At 37.8% G+C, this 23,363-nt stretch overlaps 1 protein-coding gene across 9 annotated transcripts in view; it reads right to left on the bottom strand.

Moving 5' to 3' along the window:
* The window catches only part of GON4L (gon-4 like), a 92,802-nt gene that overhangs the window by 23,173 nt on the left and 46,266 nt on the right, over window positions 1-23,363 (bottom strand). For all 9 annotated transcript variants that reach the window (XM_072637814.1, XM_072637815.1, XM_072637813.1 and 6 more), the window contains 10 exons: window positions 22,629-22,679; window positions 20,730-20,780; window positions 20,348-20,443; window positions 19,925-20,044; window positions 18,899-19,069; window positions 16,740-16,932; window positions 12,059-12,160; window positions 5,353-5,393; window positions 4,600-4,703; window positions 383-581 (listed from right to left, as the gene is read on the bottom strand). In XM_072637814.1, coding sequence (XP_072493915.1) covers window positions 383-581; window positions 4,600-4,703; window positions 5,353-5,393; window positions 12,059-12,160; window positions 16,740-16,932; window positions 18,899-19,069; window positions 19,925-20,044; window positions 20,348-20,443; window positions 20,730-20,780; window positions 22,629-22,679 — 1,128 coding nt within the window. The remainder of the gene's footprint in view (window positions 1-382; window positions 582-4,599; window positions 4,704-5,352; window positions 5,394-12,058; window positions 12,161-16,739; window positions 16,933-18,898; window positions 19,070-19,924; window positions 20,045-20,347; window positions 20,444-20,729; window positions 20,781-22,628; window positions 22,680-23,363) is intronic.

The following is a 23,363-nucleotide window of genomic DNA, read 5'->3' on the forward strand; positions in this document are numbered from 1 at the left end:
CTGGAGTCAGGAAGACTCACCTTCCTTAGTTCAAATGTGGATTCAGACCTTCACTAGCTGTGTGACCCTTAGTAAATCACTTAACCCTGTTTGCTTCACCTGTAAAATGAGCTGGAAAAGGAAATGGAAAACTACCCCAGTATCTTTGCCAAGAAAACCCCAAATGGGATCATGAAGAGTTGGATATGACTGAACAACAAAATCCTTAAAGCTAAAGGATGCACGGCAAGAGAATGTCTATTTCAAAATCTCTTTCAGTCTCATAGTCAAATAATGTAGTTTTTACTGATATGAAGAAGCCTATTTCATGGCCTTCAATTAGCTATAAGCCTCAAACTGATCATATGAAAGCTAAATAACAACCTAGTAAGTGGAACCTCACCTGCTGCATCTGTTGTTGGAGTCTTTTCCTCTGAGCTGCATCCAGAATCAGAGTCTGCTGGGCCTTATCACTCTGGGGCTTGGGCCTCTCTGCCTCTGGTTGTTGCTTCGTTGAAGACTTCTTCGTCCTTAGTTGCTCCAGCAGCTCCTTCACTGTACGATGCTGCTCATTGAGCAAGTTTGCCAGTGGTTCTTCAAACCTGTCTCCAAAAGGGAGATTTTTTTAAAAATTTGGAATTTCCCAGAATCTATTCTTCATTATAAAGAGGATGAAAGGGTACCAGGAGAATCCAAATAATTAAAATTTACAGATAGGGTTTCTAACACTTAAATTTCACCTCAGCCATAGGTTTTACTCTCATCTTTCCCAAAAGGCAACAATGGCCCAAGTAGGATGAGTTTTCCAACCTCACCTTTCCTCTGATCATCCACTGGGTGACGTGCAAATGAGAAAGGAAATGACAGAACAGCAGGAAGCAGAAAAAGGGCACCAGTATAAAACACAAGTGTAGGAACAGCTAGGTGGTACAGTGGGTAGAACACCAGCCCTGAAGCCAGGACTTCCACTCAAATCCGGCCTCAGACATTTATAACTCTGCGACCCCGGATAAGTCACTTAACCTTGATTGCCTCAAAACAAAACTAAAACAAAACACACTAAGGGACCCCTGAGTATCAGATGGAGACACTCTTGCACTACCTGGATATGTCACATTAAATATTCCTTCTAAAATTAATTGAGACTTTTTGGGAAAAAGACAAAGAAAACCTATTAGGTCCTAAACGTACTTCAAATGTACCCTCTACATCCCTATTTCTGCCCCTTTCTCTACTAGGTTTTACTATCTCTTTTCTTGAAAAGTCAAAGTCCTAGCAGTATAATACAGGGTAACATGTGCAAAGATGAAGTGGGAGGTGCCCTATGGGACACACACTAATTCTGATGAAACAGGAGTCAGTAAGGAGGTTGCTCTAATATTAACAATGTTGCCATCATTCACCTTTCTCCTCTTGATACTTATCACAGTACCTTTTTCTATAAACTACTATTCCTCTGACCTACTTTACAATGCAATTTATTAAATACTAAGGTGTTCCCCTGAATAATCTAAGAAATTAAATACCTACAATGCTGTGTTTTGAAGTAAGGTCTTGAAATACCACCCATATTTCAGTGGTAGTTCCATGCTGACACCACAAGAAAAAGGGACAAGGCCTTGCCTGAGTTGTTAGGAAGACCAGTTTGCATGTTCTATCATCTCCCTTGTGTTGTGTCAACAACCAAAAGACGGTAATTTCTTTAATGAACTCCTGTGGAATAAAAACTGTTTTTTTTCCTTCTGCTGGGTTTATTTTATTTTCAATGGTGAGACAACAGGTTAAGGAAACCTGAGGACCTGACAAGTAACATCATGCCTTCTATATGATACTTCAGCAAAGGCAGTAAACTAGTAATTACTTAGACTTTAGCAAGGACACAGGGAGGCAGAAAAGCCAAAACTGTGCCCAATGTAAAAAATGATCTACACTCTGTTTTGGAAATTATATATTACTTGAGGGGCTGAAGCTTTTCTTTCATTGCATCTTATTTAGGCTAGTGTTAAAATGAGCATTCCCAACTGAAAGGAGAAGGAACTGTGGGACAGAAAAGGAAATCTACCTGTATTACAAACATCCAACAGATAATCCACAAAACTGACAAACTGTACTCATTTTATTCTAGCCAACATTATTTGAAATAAGCAGTGACCAGCTGAAACAGAAATCTTCAGTTTTAGAGAATTTTTAAAAATTGTGATGTACTTGATCAGTGCTTCTATTTATTACACAATATTTTCTCTCATTGATCCTATTAGATTATAAGCTCTTAAAAGGCAAGTAATGTGAAAGGTGAGTTACTGGCCCAAGCTTCACAGCTGGAGGTTGTAGGAGATGAGAACATTGGGCAAGTAAGGACAAGCAGTAGGATTAATCCCTATGCAGAACAAACCAGACACTAACAATAGGCAGCTAACTTATTCACAAGAGGATTAGATGAAAGAGTATGGTTGGATCAATGTAAATGCATCCTTAATAAAAAAAAAAAAAATCAATGTATATGCCCTACAAATTCCATTCAAGACTAAGCTGAAATGTCATTTTCTACATTATCAGCATTCTGCTCCCCAACCTTCAGAAAAAAAAAACTTTCTATTTACTTTGTCTATATTTTATATCCACTAATCTGCATTCCTGTAAAATGTAAGTTTTTTTGTGGTCAGAGATTGCTTTGTTTTTGTCTCTATATCCCCAACAACTACCACAGGGCCTGGCACATAGCTGGCACTTAGCTTACCAAATTCAATTCACACACAAATATAAGCACATCTATCCCAACCTCCTGGAACACCGCTGAGCACCCCATGGGTGTGCAGTCGGTACTTAAGAGCTTACATTACAGACCTAAATGGATAAGGCTAAAAAGGGAAGGAGAAACAAAGAACAAGCAAGGCTGTACAACATAGTAGGCTTCACAGTTTGAAAAATAATCTGTAGCTGGTCACATAATTCAACACCTCTCAAGCACAACTCATCCAGAGAGGCTGCTAGAGATGCCAGCTGTTGCTTTTGCTCCCTTCCCAAACAGATACAGCTTGGCCTCGAGCTGCACTGCCCCATAAAAAGGAGACCTGTTCACCTGACACTCAGTTCTCAATTAGACTCAACGTTATTGTGGAGAACCAATGTTCACAAAAATTCATTTTCTTTTCCCTCCACAAGCTGAAAAGGGAAAAGTTCGATATTCAATGCATTGAGTGCTTTGCTCTGTATTGCCTTGCTAATCTTTTTTATTAACTATGGTTATAGCTGATAAAATACAAGGATAAGAAATAATTGTGTGATTTATAGGTAAGAACATAGTCCCAGGTGAAAAAACCTGTGTGTAACTAAACTTATGATGTAGTCTCAAAGAAATTCCTGGTAGTTAACTTTAGAAGAATAACTAAATCATTATAAAGTGCGTATCATAAGTATGAGATCATAATAATCATACCCATATAGCATTCCTTATATTAAAATTATAAAGTAAGAAAGTCCTATAAAAGGCTAATTGAGAAATCATGGAAAGAACAAAGACAGGACATCATAAAGTTAGGACATAATGACCTACAAAATGTAATCTTGCATGAATCAGATTCCACAGCACTTTGCTGCACCACACATGAATCAAGAGACCTATAAATAACTGTGAATTTTGTATCTCAGAGTCTGGCTGGACTGTAGACTCCACTTTTGTTTCTCTTAGTAAAGATTAGTTTCTTTGCCCAGAGAGGCTTCTCAGTTTCTTTTTCACAAAGCATATATAAGGAAAGGGATTGTCTTTTGTGAACTTTGAGGGTGAATTATGAGTAAAGATGAATAATTCTGATTTTTTTTATAAGAATGGGAACATTGTACCATTTAGATTTCCTTATTTTTCCTCAACTGGGAAAAGGGAGATAGATATAATTGTTTAGGTGATTAAGTGATTTTAAAGGCACATGAGTGGTGCACCAAAAGTTCATTTTGAAAGTTAAGTGTATTCCTAGCTGGTGGCAGAACTCTTCGAGTTCACGAAATTTGTCCTTCGTATCTAGGCATACCAGATCAAGCCAGTTCATCCATTCTACTATCCTTGGCTCATTCTCAGCCATTCTCCACAGAACACGATGACCAGATCAGAACAGTATCACAGTGGGCCAATACAAAACCATGTTAACTACAGCAGATTGAAGAGCTTAAAAAGGGTGCTATCAACTATGGGATCAAACAGCTTTTGTGTGAATTATTTTAATATCTGTATTTCTAATTAATTTATCCTGATATATTTTTTCTAAATCTGTATACACTTTTTTCCCCATGTAAAAAGAAACCTATTCTCTGGTGGCAAGGAGTAGAAGAGAAAGAAGATGTACAAGCCAGAAAGGCAATAAGGAACTGAGTACAATAGATCCCTGTAGCCACAGAGCTAACCAGGCTCAGGGACCATAAAGCTCCAAGAGGCTTAGTACTTTAGGTTACGAGTAAGAGAACAGTAAAATAGTTTTGAAAATAATAAAAAGTATAAGCCGTGAAGACAAAGGCAAAGTCCCCTAGATCTATTACACAAGGTACCCTTGAGAAGCTGATGTCCACAGGCCTGGATCCTTCATTGTACATTTCCCCCCATATGTCATCCAGAATTTCTGTCAATCCTACCGTAAGGCTTGGGGAGTATTGAAGTTGGGTCGTGATTCAGTTACACTGTCTTCTTCCTCTGGACCTTCATCCTCCATGTTGGAGAAGCCCATTTCATCTTGGAACTAGGGGCAAGAGGAAAGGATTAATATCCTGAGCTTCATTCCTCAAGAAATTCATTCCAGTGATTAAGAAAGAAATGGATACAGGATATTATTAAGTAGGCATTCAAAATGAGCCTATGTAGAGGCCATCACTATTATTTTGAGTTCTCATATTCTCATACTTAAGTCTCATATACTTGTGTTTGTGTGTGTGTGCGTGTGTGTGTTTGTGTGGTAAACCTAACTCACAAAGTCAACTCTCAGTTGGCTATACCAATAGGATTGTTAACATTTTATCTGGTAATGCAGTATAGGATTTTGAAGCAGTACATTAGTCTTCCTAATGATATCTGCTCAGGCAATCCCTGAGACCTTACTAAATGACAGTAGAGGAGATCATGTTATAGTCTGCCATGTGAAAGATAAAATTTGAGAGGCTAAAATTCTTCTGAAAATAATTATATGAGAATAGAGAGCTGACAGTAATAAAAAATAATCTCCTGAGACTATGTTACTTTCTGGATTTTGGAAATAGATTTGCCCTTTCAGACTATTCTAGTTTTCTGGAGAAAAGAACCCAAACATGGGAATAGGGGTGGGGAGCGGGTGTCAAAGTTCATTGGTCATCTAATTTCACTATTAATGATCCCACTTAAAGTTTGCTACTTACAGTTTCAAATAATTCTTCCATCAGCTCATTCACTTCCTTTTCTATAACAAAACCAAGCAGACTATTAGTGGATCTAGTAGGCTTCCTTTTCTGATATGATTATGATATTGGTAGATCAGGGGAATTTGCTAGGAATGATTACCTTAATTTAAATCAGACATCTGATAAAACTTCTCACAATAGTCTCATGGACAAGATGGAAAGAAACTTCCCTAGAACTTAGTAGTTAGGCGGAGTCATGGCTGAACAACCTTCCCCAAGAGTGTTGAGGATACTGGTTAGGAAAAGGTGAAGAATAGTACCCTTTCGCATATTGCTAGAGACCTTCTGGCTGCAATGTCCTTACCTATTTTGAGGAGTTCAGACATAATCTCTTTGTAGATGAATCTCAAACCTCATATATGCTCTAGGCTTTCTCCTAAACTCCAATCCTATACTATCAACTGCCTGCTATCTCTACCTGAGTATCCTTTTGATTTCTAAAACTAAACATGTCGAAATGAATTCCTATCTTTCCTTCAAAGGTAACCCTCCTCCAAAATTCCCCATTTCTCCTAGGGGAAGCAACACATTCTCTGTCACTCAGGTTTTTAACATCAGAGTCTATCTTGACTTTTCCCTAGGTCATTCCTCACATCCAATCAACAGTCAAGTCTCATGGCTTTGTCATTTCTGCCTCCACATCTCTTAAATCTGTTCTTTTCTCTCCATTCACAAAGTAAATATCCTGGTCCAAGACTTCATCACCTCTGGACTGGATAACTGCAACAATTTATCTTCTCACTTCCTATGTCTTTTTTCTCCTATCCATTCTCCATATAGCCGTCAAAGTTCAGAAGGCATAAGTGTGAACATCTTACTCCTCCTACTCACAAACCAAACAATAAACATTTATTAAATAACAAATATATTCCAGGAATAGTGTGAGAGATACAAAGGCATAGGTGGAACAGTCTCTGCCCTCAAGAAGCTTAACATTCTAAGAGGGGAGACAACATGTACATAAGTATGTACAGAATACACATACACACACACACACACACACACGCACACACATAAAGTGAATATGAGGATATGAGGTAGTTTGGGGAGGGAATGCACTCACAGTTGGGTGGATCATGAACGACTTCTTGTAGAAGGTAGCACTTGAACTGAGTTTTGAAGGAACTCAAGAAGTACATTCCAGAATGAGAGATAGACCATACAAAGCCATAAACATGAGAGGGTCATGTGTGAAGAACCACAAGTACATCAGAGCATATGGAAGGGAGCAATGTATAAGAAAATTGAAAAGGGAGGAGAGGATTCTGGGAAAGTGGCAGAATAGGTCAGAAAATTCCAAGCTCTCAAGATCTTCCCCCACAAAAAGAGTTAAAATAGCACTTTAGGGTGAACAAAGTGTGGGCAGAGATAAATAAGAACAGGGGCACAACAGGGGTCTTCCTGGCACAATTCAAGAAGATCGAAGAAAAACCTCAGAACCAGTTTTGGTCCCTGTGAAGAGGAAACACCTCCATGCTAGGTTCTCCTTTAACAACGAGCCACAAGTCACTTAAACAACAAGCAGCAAGTCCTGAGGTTTGTTTGAGAGGCTGCCTCAGCCCCAGTCACAGGAACTTTCACCTCCCCCAATAGTGGGGGGGAGTTGGGCACTTGAGCCTGGGAAGATTGAGAGAACCTCTGCTGATAAGGAACTCCAAATCCAGCTTTGCTGTGAAGAGCAGCAGGGTGAGAAGGATCCAGAACACGCCCAGTGAATGCAGAAGCAGTGAGGAAGAAAGCCCCTGGCTGTGGGCACTTACAGGAGGTTGCAAGTTTGGCTTTAGTTCTAAGCTAGAGGGAAGAATTGAGGATTTGGGGCAAGAGGTACCATTCCCACACCCCAGGGCTAGAGGTGATTACAAAAATTAAGCTATTACCACAAAAACATGCATAAGCAAAGGAGAAAGAATCCAACCATAGAAAGCTATTATGGGAACAGAGATGACCCAGGTTCATCTTCAGAGGAGGATACTGAAGTAAAGAAACCCCCAAAGAGTAATGCCAAATGATCACCTACCCAAAAAGAATTTATAGAAGATCTTTAAAAAGACTTTAAAAACCAAATGACAGAGACAGAGCAAAAACTAAAAAAAAAAAAAAAATAGAAGAATCCAAGAAAAACAAGAACGTTAGGAAAGGAAAGTCAACCAATTAGAAAAGGAGTTCCAGAATCTTAAGGAGGAAAATGACACCTTGAAAATTAGAATTGGGCAAAGTGAAGCCAATGAAATTGTAAGACATCAAGAAATATTAAACAAAATATGAATAATGAAAAAATAGAAGAGAAAGTGAAACATCTTATAAGAAATTTGGAGAAAAGATTTGGAGAAGTGATCAAGAAAAGAAAATATAAAAATAATTGAACTGAAAGTTATGATCAGAAAAAGAATCTTGATACAATAATACAAGAAATAATTAAAGAAAATTGTCCTGAAGCATTAGAACAAGGAAGGGAGGGGGAGTAGAAATAGAAAAAAATCCACTGATCACCATTTAAAAGAGATCCTATGAGGAAAACTCATAGGAATATCATGGTCAATTTCGAAAGCCCCAGTAAGGATAAAATATCAAAAGCATCAAGATTAAAGCAATTAAAATATGATGAAGCCACAGTTAGAATTACATAAGACCTAGTAGCAAAGACATTAAAGGACCACAGGTCTTAGAACATAATATATGTTCTCCAGTCAAAAATATCATATCCTGCAAAGTTAAGCATTATTCAGAATGAAAAAAAAAAAGACATTTGATAAACTCTTAGACTTGCAAGACTTCATTAAAAAAAAATCCTGAACTTAATAGAAGATTTGACATACAAGAACCCAGAGAAATATAAGGTACATACCAAAGATTGATTATAAGGGATTCATAAAGACAGACTGTTTACTTTTTATATACGTAAAATGAATGTCTAAGACTCTTACAAATAACTGGGTAGCTCATAACGAAGACTGGGGGTAAACCCAACTATGGCATTAATTTTAAAACTAAAACCATTTAGAAATAGCTAAAAAGAGTAATTATTTTAAACAAATGAGGTACAAGAGGAAGAACTAATACAGAGGAATTACTTGGGGGAGGAGGGCTGTAGTTCTGGTAACCTATTTTCATCGGGAACGGGTTTAAGAGAGAACTATATATATATATATTTAGAAGAATATAAAAATCTTCAAAATTCAGAGGAAATAAAAAAGTAGGGGCATAGGGAGGAGGGAGAGGACAAGGGAGGGATCTTTAGAGGGGAGGGTGAGGGGAATAGTGTTTAGATTTATGGGAATGAAAGGATAGAGGAGGGATCCTTGGAGGGAGGTAGGCAAGTAATAGCAGGGCAAGGTAGTGAGTGGAAGGAGGCAAGAGGGATAGGAAACCAAAGATATGCACAAACATAAAAACAAAAGATAAGGTGTACAATGGGTTTGGGAAAATACATGTCCATATATGTACATGTGTATGTATGTATCTATAACTATAGAGAAACATATCTAAACTTCATTGTAGCGTTCTGGGGGACATGGGGGAGGGGAAAAAGAACAAAGCAAGAAAGTGCACAGCAGAGAACAAAAGAACTCACAAGGAAGTAAAGAAAAGATGGACAATTTTTAATACAACAAATATTTATCATACGGGCTTTCTTGAAATGAAAATATACTGTTACATAATTTGAATCCTCTTATATTCTGCTATGCATATGTTTTTTTTCTTTTTAACTTTGTATTTAAGTTCCAATACTTAAGCTTATGATATGTTTTTATTCCTTTTCTCTATTCTATATTTGTGTTCTGGTGTTTGAGTCTAAAACAAAATTAAAAATAGAAAAAAAAAGAACGCTGAAAAGATAAAAGAAGAAGTTTGGTTGTGATGAAGCTTTAAATGGCAGACAGGAGTTTATATTGTTCCTGGAAGTAATGGAAACTACTGAATTTACCAAGCAGGGGAGTGACAAGGTTAGACATGGCTTTAAGCAAAATTATACTGACAGATCCACCCTGCTAACAGCATAAAGTACAAACTCCTCAGTCTGGCACACAATTCCTTCAGAATGTGGCTCCCACTTGCCTTTCCAGCCACATTTCAAACTACACCTCCTATTGGTGAACTTTTCATTCCAATAAGGCTAGGATATAAGTTGTTGCTCCAACTTGATACTCCATCTTCCTCAGATATGAAGTTGCACACGTAGGCTCCTCGCCACCTGGAATGCATTACTACCTCAAAGAATTTCTGTCAGTCAGTCCTCCTGGTCTCCCTCACCAATGCTCCCAAACCATCCATGTTTCTTTCCTGCCTGCTTTCAGAAAAACCTGGGAAGACTTATATGAACTGCAGAGTAAAGTGAGCAGAACCAGGAGAACACTGTAACAGTAATAACAGTAAGTTGTAATAATAACAGCAATATCCTAAGACGACTTAGAATTGTCAATGACTTCACTATTCCCAGCAATACAAAGATCCAAGACAGTCTGAGGCGCTTATGATGAATAACGCTAATCACCTCCAAAGATCAAAGCATACTATTTTTTACTTTATGTTTTTCATGGGTGTGTGTGTGTGTATGTGTGTGAGTGTGTGTGTTTTCTTTTACAATATGATTAATGGAAATACATTTTGCACGACTGCATACATATAACCTATATCAAATTGCTTATGAGGGGGAAGGTGGAAGGAGGGAAAAAGAGAATTCAGAAATCAAAATTTTAAAAAATGAATGTTAAAAGTTGTCTTCATGTTAAATTAGAAAAAATATTAATTTTTAAAGAAGGAAATGTTCTTTTCTGTCTGAATTTTCCATTTCTTATGTTGGTGTTTATGTTGTATCTCAAATAGACTATAAGTTCTTTGAGGGAAAATATGGCTTTGCTTGTTCTTTGTATTCTGAGAGCTTAAACATGAGTGTGAACAGAGAAGGTGCATAATATTTGCTACATCACTGAGCTGAAAGTACATTAAGTTATAACTGGCAGATAGGCATCACTGCCCAGTACTTTACAAATGTTATCTCACTTGTGCTTCAGCATAATCCTGGGGAACAATTTCCACAGGCATCATTAACCCTATTTACAAATGAGGAAATTGAGGGTCAAAGATTTAAAGTATGAAGAGGCTTCAGAGGCTAGAGAGTACAATGCCCACATTTTACAGGTAGGAAAATGGAGATCAAGAATTTAATGATCTGTTTAAGATTATGCTGTTAATAAGTACCAGAGGAAGGATGAGAATGCAGCCCTTCTTGATACGATCATAATTTTCTTACTGTCTCTCTGACCTATCCTCAGACTTCTATAGGACTATCATTATATCCCAATTCCCTGTATAGGAATGTACCCCAGGGCTCTGTCCTGGGCCCGCCCTCTCCTTATATTTTACAGATGATGAAACTGAGGCAGTCAAAAGTTAAGTGACTTTCCCAGCAAGGATCATGTAGCTTAGCTTGTCAGTGTCTAAGGCAATATTTGAAATCAGGTCTTTCTGACTTCAGGCCCAGCCCTTCATCCACTTGGCCCCTAGGCGGCCCCATTTCTCTGAGCTTCAATTTTTTATCTCCAATTCTATGCTGGAGATCTCTATCTGGATTCCTACCAGCCTCTCAAATTTGATAGTCCAAAAGTGTTCATTATCTTTCCTTTTAATTTCCCTACTGGTCATGACAACATTATTCCTCAGTTGCCCAGATTTACCTAGGAACCATGCTCAGTATTTTATAATTAATCAGTTGCCAAATCTTACAAATACTAATTTACAAATTCTAATAGCTCTTGCATCTCTCTACTTCTCTCTGCTCACAACACAACCACCTAGACAACTGATTTCCCTACAGCGTATCATCTACACAACTGCCAAACTGATCTTCCAAAAGCATGGATCTGAGTAGATGTCACTACTCTGCTCAAGAAATGCCAATTGTAACATTTAAGATAAAATACAAACTCCTTTACTTGGCAGTCCTTCACAATCTGATTCCTGCCTACCTTTCCAGACATCCCACCTTTGATCCCCATGCCTGTGCACAAACTATTTTCCCCAAACCTGAACTATTCTCCCTCCTAAAATCCCTAGCTCAGGGGATTTTGGCTCAAGTATCACCTTCAAAAGGCCTTTTCCCACTTCCCCAGATGTTAATGGTCCTTCTACCCAACATCAAGTTATAGAGGTGGGTCTTTAAAGGTCATCTAGTACAAACTCTTCATTTTAGAAATGAGGAGGCTGATGCCTCAAAAGATAAAAATAATATGTCAATGGTTATTAGGGGTAAATGACAGAGAAGAATTATGAACCCAGAACCTCTTCATATATATCCTTTACTTCACTCATCTGTGAATATGTTATATACCCTCAATAGACTATAAACTCCATGACAGCAAGGACTCTATTATTTTTGTACTTACATCTCTTAGGACTTAGTAAAGTACCCTGGTAGCACCTGGTAGGTCCTTAATAAATGTCTGCTGATAAACTCTAAGTTCAGCTTGACACAGTGTTGATTGGACTATTAGGCTCAACTCTGGAGTAGCTAAAGCTATAAAGCTTCAAAATCTCATCTGATAGAGATCTGAACACCCCAACTAAGATAAAACGTAAATTTCATCCCCAAAATTTTATACTAAAAGACACCAGAAGGAAAGTGGCAAAGAGCTGAGGATTGGATACACACTCAACTAGGACTCACTGGTAATTCTCACTGCCCGGTCATTTCGGAAATCCTCTGTGTCAGGTTCATCAAGATCTTCTAGGAAGTTATATTCTGGATCATCATCGTCATCTGCTTCATCTAAAGAGAAAAAAAAGAAAATTATTTTTAGACACTTTCTAATCTCAATGTTCAGGGATCTCTGTACCCTTGGTAGGGCTTTCCTCTAGCCAAACACATCAGTTGTGCTTCTTCCAGGACCAGAGAACAACTTGTCCATTTCGGCACCAATGCCTTTGCAAAGGCACCTGATAAGGTCAAAATCCAACAAGGTGAACTTTATCTGGGGTAAATATAAATTTAAGCCCTGAATTTATGTTAAAAAAAATTAAACAACTGCATTAAGTAATTGTACAAGATGATGTCCTCCCATTTCTCTCCACATAGACATATCCCTGTCATCCTTGAAAACATTCAATAATCCCTACCTTATTTGGTAAACCTGCTCTAACCTCCACTCAATTCTAGTCACTTCTTTTCAAAGTATTTATGTACTCACAGTTTACAATAATTTCATTTGTATGATAATTTATGTTGTCTTTTAGTGTATATCCACACTATAATAAAATTACAAGTCTTTTAAAAGTGCTTTTGTCTTTTATTTCTTTGGTAGTTCCCTACCAAATCAATTAGGTCTCTGCACAATGAAGTTGTGGTTCTGGGGAATGCCCAGTAGCATAAGGGAATTGTGTATTGGTTTACAAACCTCCTTGATCTATGGACAGCTCCTGACCAAATATAGCAAAGATGGGGCAGGTCAACAGACCTCCAGAGCACTAGTCTCTATGACAGTTTGGAAGGCATATTGAAAAAGACTGTAGGAAGGGTCCTTCTCAGTTTTTAGTCGTTTAGTTATATATTCTGCCCTCTGGACATAATTATTTGACTGTAATTAACAACATACACCTAAATTATTCTAGACTAGTGTGCTCCTCCAAAGATACTTCTTAATTACTTTCTGCAAATGAGTTTCAATAATATGCAGAACACTTAGTGCAAGGCATATGTAAAATACAGTTTAGCCATGAGTTACTACACAAAGAGCAGCATATGTTTAAAGCTGGGTGCTGTCCTTCATCTTTGTTCAACTCTTAGCAAACTCAGCTGGCAAAAATAAGGAGACCACACACATTCTGAGTCACTGATTCTAAGTTCCCTCTCTTTAATTCTTTCTAGCAGACAAAGAAAATAAACACTTTAAAAAAGGATACAACTCCTATCAACCATTACTCCCACCCCTAGACTCTCAAAACCATGAAAGTCAGTTTTCTCTGTCTGGTCTTTCTGCTCTACCAGCTCTCAGCTATAATCTTTGTAACTAAGATAATGAAAACAAGATACTAAAGCTGAAGCTACAGAAAAAACTGTGAGATCAACAAAAGCGCCTCAATACTTGGTATAAATGCCTTAGCTTATGCCTCAAAGCACATAGCAGAGTTCACTAATCCTAGTTTTGCCACAGATTTACTGTGTAACTCTGGGCATCTCAATGGATTTCTCTGGGTGTCTATTTCATCATCTGCAAAATGTGAAGAATCATTCCTGCTCATTCTTCTCTCCCTCATTAGGGACAATACTCCTAATTATTCAGGAATTAATCACTTTATTTCCCTGGGCCCCAGTCTTATAATCTGTGAAAAGGGATGGAGAAGCAGTTTGACTAGGTGATCTCTAATGTGTCCCTTCCAACTCTTCACTCCTACAATCTTAATCCTCTTATTTGTGCATCATTCAAATTTTGAGTTTCATCTCTTCCTCATTTTATTTCTTAAGGACTTTTTGTTGCTTAGAGGAAAAAAGAAAAGAAGAAACTTAAATCAGTCTAGTTTGTTACTTGTCAACAATTCCTTTCAAATGTTTGGTGGAAAAGAGGGTTGGAAATAAGGCCAGAAATTAGTTATCTGGATAAGGGTTTTCAATTATCATGGTTCCTGTTGAGGTATAAGCTCAGTTCTCACGTGAACAGTCTCGGGTCAGGTAAAGGGCTTCTAAACCGCAGAACTCTCACGAGGCCCCCCAGGGAACAGCTGGGAATTGAGGAGTGAGACTTGTTTTTCCACCTCTTCTCAGTGGAAACTTGCTGGGGAGAGCACCCCACCCTTGAGATTGGTCCATGGTCTGAGCACACCTGTTGTTAATTGGCTAAGGGGCTGAGAGCATGCACAGTGTCCACAGGAGAACTAGCAGGGGGAGAGCTTAAATGGGGACAAGAAAGCCTGAGGGTTCCTCTCTCTCTTTTCCTTGCTCCTCAGGAGGAGAAGGGGGCTCCTGTGGGGGGCTCCCGCAGGGAGCACTAGCCCTGCATACTGGGGGGTGTGGTTCCTTTCTCCTCAGGAAGAACTCGCCCTGCATGCTGACATGTAGCTAAGATCCAGAATAAAGCCTACAACTTCTGTTTGACTCTGGAAGTCTCTTCTCTCGATACGTTTATCCGGCTGGCCACCGAAGACCTGGAGATAGGTAAGATGACCTGGGCAGCCCATGGCAGTTAGGCGGGACAGGTTCCCACATAACTATGGATAACTGTGAGTTACCAGTAAACATAAAAGCACTTGAAGCTCCTGGAAAAATGTATCCTCAGCTCTTGCCTTGATATTCTCACTTTTCTTCTTTTATTTATCTTTCCCTGAAATGCCCTCCCACCCCCAACTCTGCCTACAGAAATCATAACCATCCTTCAAAAATTATCCTCAAATACCATCTCCTCCATTCAATCTTCTCTGATCACACCAGCTAAAAGTTGTTTCTTCTAAAGTTTTATGACATTTTATCTTATCGCTCTTACTACTCTTACACTAAGTACTTACTATGCTTACATTGCCTTATGCTTTGGAATATCTATTCATCCAAATATCTGAGCTCTTATTTCTCTTACTAGGTAATAGTAAGCTGTCTATCCTTCCATAGCACTTATAATATTACCTCACACACACTAAATCTTCAATACATATTGGTTGAAGTACAATTCTTACAAGTACCCTGTGTTAGCTGAAATGACCACTCTTACCCCACATGGGTACCAACATACTTCTACCTAGTGTGATCTAGCCCCTCCTAGTCAACCATTTACACATATTCTCCAATAAATCTCTTATTCATCTACCTACCCTTTCTTCTTCTGAGTATAAAATGTATAAAAAATGTGGGAATGGAGGCATGCATGCTCTATGGCAGCAACATGATTAAAGTTTAAAAAAAAAGGCAGAATTAGAGTTTACTACACCTAACAGTAGAGAACAGCTGATCTTTTTCACAAATGAATGGCAGCCCCATAATCCAGTTATACACACAAATAACCAGAATTTTTTTCAAAAACTCCACTTTGAGCATATAAAGTCAAACCACCCCCCCCACCCTCACCCCACCAAAAAACCTCATATCAAACCAAGCCTCATATCAAGTAAGTTATCTGAGGACGAATTTTGCTAAGTAGATTTAGAAAAGAAAATTTTCAACCAAACTCTTGAAGACCATCTACGAAGTCATAAAGAGCCATAAATATCAGTAGAAGGAATATCCACATGAACAAAATCACAAACACTTGAAGTACTGAAATACACATAATAAATATTCTATTTTTTAAGTAGCATTTTATTTTTTCAAATTACGTGTGAAGATTATTTTTGATATTCATTTCTTATAAAGGTTGGAATTCCAAATTTTTCCCTCCCCTTCCCTCTCCCTAAGATGGCAAGCAATTTGCTATCTGTTATACATGTGTAATCATATAATACATATTAGGGGTTGTTCTAACATTCCAGAATATATATTAGAAATAGAGATTTAAACCAATCTCCTACTGACTCAACAGATATTGAATTCCAAGTCAGACAGGCAAAGAGTCTTCAAGTGGAAGCTGAATATGTTCCAGGAATAAGATACAAAGCACTGATGATTTAGACTGTGCTAGATGAAGCTCTTGAGGTTCCTTCTGATTCTGGAATTCTATGATCCCTATACTTTTCCTTTTTTTCTTATTAATTAATGAATACTGATATTCAGAATGAGAACAATGAAGCAGTACAAAAATTGCAGTCATCAAAGAGGCTGATTCTTAATTTTTCCAGTGGTTTGGGACCCAATCTCCTTGACTTTGTATTAATTTTGTAATTTCTTATTCCTGGATATGGTGTATCCACAAAATATATACCAAGCTATAAACAAATGCTTATTGAATAGAATTGAAAAATATAATTATGTTTATATCATACTAAGATGGAAAGGCACTCTTACAGATTCTAGAAAAGTTTAACATTAAAGATTTAAACAAAAGAGGGTTTCATGTTAACCCTAAGTAAAAGAGGACTTTAGCAATCAAGGTCACCTTAATCTAACCTCTCACTTCATGCAAGAATCTCCCCCCTTTAATAATCCTAACAAGTAGACCATTCTTATGCTTTCCCCTTATTCAAACTGACGTATAAGAGCGTGCATATTATACTTCCCCATAGAATGTAAGCTCCATGAGAACTGGGACCAAATTGGTTTATGTTTTTGTATCCCCAGGACACACCACACAGTAAACACTGAATAAATGTCTGATGAACTGAATTGTTTGAATTCAACTAATCAAACATCATATTCTCTAAGTTTTCAGTTAACTGAAAATTTCAAGAGATTAGGAAAGAAATACGAACTGATGGCAACGAACACCACTTACCCTCATTTTCCACATCGTCATTCATGAGCCCCCCCAGCCACATTTTCCAGTCCTCATCATCTGCTGTATTGGGGTCATACATGTCTGGTGTGATGTCTGGAGCCCGGAGCTCAGCCTCCAGCTGCCCTAAAGGAACATCTTTGAGGGGCATTTTGGAGCGTGTGCGGAAAGCAATGAGGCTGTCATCCAATGGCTGACCAATGGCAAAAAGGGTGAAACAGAATATCAATAAATGTCATATGTTTTCAGAATCAAGTCCACACTCTCAAAGTCCAATCTTTCTTCAGTATGTTATGCTCTTACACCTTTTTGTTCTCTTGTAAGGATCTGGGGTCCAACTGAATTCCTAGTTAATGTGGTAAATGTTCATTTCTATTTTTAAAAATATTTTTTAATGTTCTTTTATAAAAAAATTGAGTTCTCAATTCTCTTCCTCCCTCCATCCCCTCCCCCATCCACTGACAAGGCAAGCAATATATCAATTATATATCTGAAACAATTCAAAACAGTTTTGATATTAGTCATAGCACCAAAAATAAATACACAAAGTGAGAAAATTATACTTTGATTTGCACTCACAGAGTTCATCAATTCTTTCTCTGGATGTAGATAGCATTTTTCACCAAGAGTCCTTCAGAACTGTCTCTGATCATTGTATTAATTAGAATAGCTAAGTCTTTCATAGCTAATCATCATTACAAGATTGTACAATGATCTCCTGTTTCAGTCCACTTCATTTTGCATCTGTTCATACAGGTCCTCCCACGATTGTATGAAACCACCCCTTTTATCATTTCTTACAGCAACAGTATTCCATCCATATAACACAACTTGTCCAACCATTCCTCAATTAATGGGCATCCCCTCAATCTCCAACTCTTTGCCACAAAAAAGAGCTTCTATAAATATTTTTACACAGAGGTCCTCTCCCTTTTTTCTGATCTCTTTGGAATACAGAGCCAACAGTGGTATTGCTGGGTCAAAGGGTATAAGCACAGTTCTACATCCCTTTAGGCACGGTTTCCAATTGTTCTCCAGAATGGCTAGACCAGCTCATAACTCCACCACGTTCATTAGTGCACCTATTTTCCCACAGCTGCCTTCAGTACCTGTCTCTTCTGATAGGTGTGAGGCGGCACATCTTAAAGTTGTTTTAATTTGCATTTCTTTAATCTAGAGTAATTCAGAGCATTTTTTACATGACTGTATGTAGTTTGATTTCTTTTTCTAAAAGCTACCTGTTCATATCCTTTGAACTTTTCATCAACTGGGGATAAGTGTTCATTTCTTAATAGTATACTATGAAACACTCAGGTGGTAGAAGACCTTCTCTAAGGTTGAAACTGACTTTAAATCTCAAACTTCTGCAACTAATAAGCTCCCTGAGTGATGAACTTAAAAATAAAAATAAAGTCTATATTCCCCAAACTTCATGATTTTAAGATTTTTCATCCCTCCCCACTATTCCTTTCATTTAGAAAGACAACACTATATAGAAAACTTTAAAAATAATGCATGATAACAAAGGGATTTTGTGATAGCTGTAAGACATTATGTACAACTATGGGAGACCATGGAGGCTCTATCTCAGAAATGGATAACTGCAGCCATATTTTTTAAAATTTAATTTTTTTTCATTTAACATTTATCAGACAACTTGTTCAGCCATTTCCCAGTTGATGGGCACTCCCTCAGATTCATGTTTTTTTGCTACTTAAAAAAATATTATAAATATTTTTTGTTCATCTTTAGTGAGAGTTTGTTTTGTAATCCTTCCCTTAGAAGCAGAAAAGCAAAACAGTCTTTCAAACACTCTTCCCCTAGAAGATTTTGTACTTCACTATTGGACATCACACCCTACTGATGCAGAAGACTGGTGGGCAGAATTGGTGCGTTAAAAGATTGGGCTGTGTTTCTGTAGTCCATAATGATATTACTTCCTGCCTACACTATGCACCCCATTTCGTCTTTAGCAGATTTGATACTTATTGACAACAAAAAAGCACAAACTAAGTAGAATTCACAAGGCTATGCTTTCACGATACCTGCCTTCTATACTGAAATTCAAAGGGAAAAATCTCTCCTTCCCTCTGAATCCCAAACTTCACCAAATCACTCCACTTGACAACCTAATTTACCTAGAGTCCCCATGTGTTTACCTGGAATGAATCCATGCAGACTGGACTGCAAGCCAGCTCTTCATCTACTGCATGCAGTTTCTCCATAAAAGTACTATCCTTGTTCTGTTTGGGCTTAGGAGGTGGAGGAGGCCCCATGGGTACAACCTCAGCACTGATGTGCCTGATGGGAAGGGTGGTGATTTTCTCAGCCTGATTAAGAAAGGTAATTATCTTAAACAAAGACCTTATAAGTATAAAGGACCCACCTCTCTCCATCCAGACAGGGGCTGATTCTATTTCATTCTGTTTTCTACCACACAGTGGTCTTATTGCAGCCTTCTAATGAGACCAAATGGAATGCTACTAAGGGGGCCATGAGGTGAGAAAATTATTAGGCCTTTAACTTGATTTTTTTTTTAAGAGCACAAATGAAAGACACAAGGTACCAGACAAAGGAAGGCTAAGTGAAATACAGGGTCTCTTGCCCTTTCCTCCTCTCTACTGAAGAACTAAGAAAAGTAAACTGGTAAGTTTCAATGAAGCCTTAGTTACTCATTCCAAAGCAGCTAAGAATAAATGACAACTTCCAAACTCAATGAAACTGCAAAATGGCTTAACATTTTGCCAAACTCAAAATAAGTCAACGAGTTTATATGCTGGATATATAAACAAAAGAACGACACAAAAGCCAGGGCTTTTGACTACAGTTGAGTTTATGGGCAACTCTTAATCATTTACATAACTGAGCCATGCAGATCATATAACATACCAAAAAATAATAAATAATAGAAAAAAGTTAGCTCTAGAACACGTTAGATACATGTAATTAGTGACATCATCAGTCACACAAACATACTTGCTCACAGACAGACAGCCATGCTAGTTTTCTTTCTGTCTCACTTGTTCCCTCTTACTCTCCTCTCTCTCAATATATAATTCTTTTTCTAATGAACTAAGTATTGGGCTGGAGGAGAAATCCCAGGTTTAGAATAGATAATTCTCAAGAGAGTAATCCAAATTCATTCATATACAGACAAGCAAAAGTTGATTACATTTCTTATTTACCTCTGAGAGTATTCCACCCTCCTCATCTGTCTCAGTCATCTCAGAGGACTGTCTCATTCTGGATCTCTTTGATCCCCTGGGAGAAGAAGCAGTGCTTTCCACATCACTTTCCAATAAACTCTACAAAAGGAAGTCAGTAAACCAAGTCATTATTCTTTGCAACTACCCTTAAATGAATTTGGGCTCACTTGCTTTGATTATCTTTACCAAATAACTCTATAAAAATGTCAAAATGATATGATTAACAAGCAAGCACAATCTCTGGATCTAAACTGCAAGGAAAGGAGCTGACAAAAGTACTGTGCCTCCATCTTTTCTATAGGACAGGTCATCTTATAAACTCAAGAAAGCAAAGTAAACCTAGCCTTGTGAAGACAAACCTCTGAGATGCACTCAACAGAGCCATGGAAGCTATCTGCTCACCTCTTCAGCTGTCTCATCTTCCTCCTCATCTTCTGGTTGATATTCTTCATCCGAAGAATCATCCTCTTCAAGGGGAATATCCACAAACTGAGGAGGCTGCAATGATACAACCATAAGACAACAGAATGGAAGAACATACAAGACACACGAACTTTAAGAAGGAGGAAGCAAGAGGGAACCCTGGTGGCAGACTACATTCATCCCTAAATGTAATCAAATAAAAAGGTTGTAATTAAAGGTCACTAGATTATTAAAGAGACAAAAGTTCATAGAGAACTTTCATAGCAAATGGTAAAAACACAAACAGGATAAGCCACAAAGTAGTAAACAAGGAGGTTTTCAGAACTGACCACTGAGTATAAGTCTTATTGGCAAAGCTTACCTTGATTTCATTGGCTTTCTTAATTGGAGAAATGTTCCATGTTGGAATTACCTACCAAAAAAACTAAGAAAAGTAAGTTCCCTTATACATAATCACTTATTACTTTAAGAATCTTCCTTCCTATGGTCAAAGGATATGAACAGGCAATTTTCAGAGGAAGAAATTAAAGCTATCTATAATCATATGAAAAAATGCTCTAAATCACTATTGGTTAGAGAGATGCAAATCAAAACAACTCTGAGGTACCACATCACACCTATAAGATTGGCAAACATGACAGAACAAGAAAATGATAAATGCTGGAGAGGATGTGGGAAAGTTGGAACACTAATTCATTGTTGGTGGAGCTGCGAGCGCATCCAACCATTCTGGAGAGCAATTTGGAACTATGCCCAAAGGGCTACAAAAATGTGCATACCCTTTGACCCAGCAATATCGCTACTAGGACTGTATCCCCAAGAGATCATAAAAATGGGGAAGGGTCCCACATGCACAAAAATATTTATAGCAGCACTCTATGTAGTTGCCAAAAACTGGAAGTCAAGGGGATGTCCATCAATTGGGGAATGGCTGAATAAATTATGGTATATGAATGTAATGGAGTACTATTGTGCCATAAGAAATGATGAACAAGAAGACTTCAGAGAGGCCTGGAAGGACTTATATGACCTGATGCTGAGTGAAAGGAGCAGAACCAGGAGAACTTTATGCACAGCAACAACCACAGTGTGTGAGAGTTTTTTCTGGTAGACTTAGATTTTTGTAATAACACAAGAACTTCTTACCAAAAAAAAAAAAAAAATCCCCAATGGAGGATCTCAAGGCAAAATGCCTGCCACACTCAGAGAGAGAAATATGGAAGTCACTCACACATTGTAGCAGATCATGTTTGTGTATGTGTATGTGTTTGTGCATCATGTTCTGATTTGTTATACGATTTCTTTCATTTATCTTAGTCTGACTACATAGCATGACTATAGTGAAAATATACTCAGTAGGAAAGTACATGTAGAATCTATACAGAATTGTATGCAGTCGTGGGGAGGGAGGGGGGTAGTGGGGAGTAGGTGGGGAGGGATAAAATCGCAATTGTATGGCAGTGATTGTTAAACATTACAAAATAAAAAAAAAAAAAGAAGAATCTTCCTTCCTTACTTCCTTTACTATCACAAAGGGCTACAGACTGGATCGGGGGGAGGAAGGGAACAGGACAGATGATAGTGTCTGAGAATGTTTTGTGTTTGTGCACAAAAAAGAAAGAATAAGAGGTTCAGAATCTATTGATGCTATTATTATAGCTGCTCTCAGAATTTACCTTGTCTGAGCAAACTCCAAGTTATTAGCACCTAAAACACTGAGGACCCAAAGAAGGGTTACACCTGCTTCTGAGATTCCAACAAAAAAGAGATGATCTCCAAAGACATGGATAATCATAACAATAAGGTAAACTACCTGGAAGCAGTCCTGTGGGCCAGTGGATGGATCCCTGAATATGATTTCTACATCTCTAAATACTTCCATTGTTTTAAAGTTATAAGATCATTAGACAGCTCAGTTACACAGAAGACACAGTTCTAAGTTCTAGACTTGGGAACAAGAAGACCCCAGTTCTGATCCTGCTCCAGGTACTATTTATTAGCCATGTGATCTGGAGCAAGTCACTTAAAACTTTTCTCAGTTTCAGTTTCCTCTCTGTACAATGAGATAGCATCATTTCATATGGTTGTTGTGAGGATCAAATGAGATAATATGCATAGAAAATGCTTAGCACAATGGCTGGACACAGTAAAGATATATAATGCTTATCTCCCAACTTGTCTTTGCTATATTTCTTTCCAGTAAGTACCCAATCCAACCTAATATATTAGACATCCAAAGGGAAGGCAAAAAACTACTCACCACTCCTTTCTCCACAACTTCCTTCAATTTCGATCGTGTCATTTTAGGTTCCTGAGAGAGAGAAAAAAGGGAAAAGAAACTGCAAATAAAAATGAGGTTAGGTTTTCTAGGAAAATCGTATGGTTCTCAAATAAATATTTGTTTCCTTTTTATTAATGTCTATTTCTTTAATTTATTTCGCTTATCTTCTTCTATAGGTAACATTTCTAGCACCACGCTAAATGGCAGTGGTAAAATCTTGGCCCCTAGTAGGATACAGAGACACACCTCTATCTTTGCACTGGAAAGATGAGGGACTATATGTGAAGAATGTGACATACACTGTCAGACACTTTTATTTGTCAGTTGGCTTTGTTTAACTGTTTTTCTTTGTGAGAAAAGGTTTGGAGGAGTGAGGTGCGGGGGATGGAACTTGGAGAGAGAAGGAAAGGGTACATATTCAGAAATAATTATGTCGTAAACACAGCATAACATAACATAAACAAAAGTTATGAATTAAGTCCTATTTTTGCCAAAAAAAAGAAATGTGTAATGATGAGACTGGAAATGCTTGCTTTACTCCCGATTTTATTAGGAAGGTTTCCATTTTTTCCCTCACTTCAAATAATGAAAGGTGTTCATTTTGGATAATGTTTATAATTAAGAATGCTTGCACTCCTACGCTTTCTACAGATTTTTAACGTAAGTACTGTATCTTGTCAAAAGCTTCTTATTAATCGATTACCATGTGGTTTT

Source organism: Notamacropus eugenii, chromosome 2 (assembly GCF_028372415.1).
Source record: "Notamacropus eugenii isolate mMacEug1 chromosome 2, mMacEug1.pri_v2, whole genome shotgun sequence".
Classification (NCBI taxonomy): Eukaryota; Metazoa; Chordata; class Mammalia; order Diprotodontia; family Macropodidae; genus Notamacropus; species Notamacropus eugenii.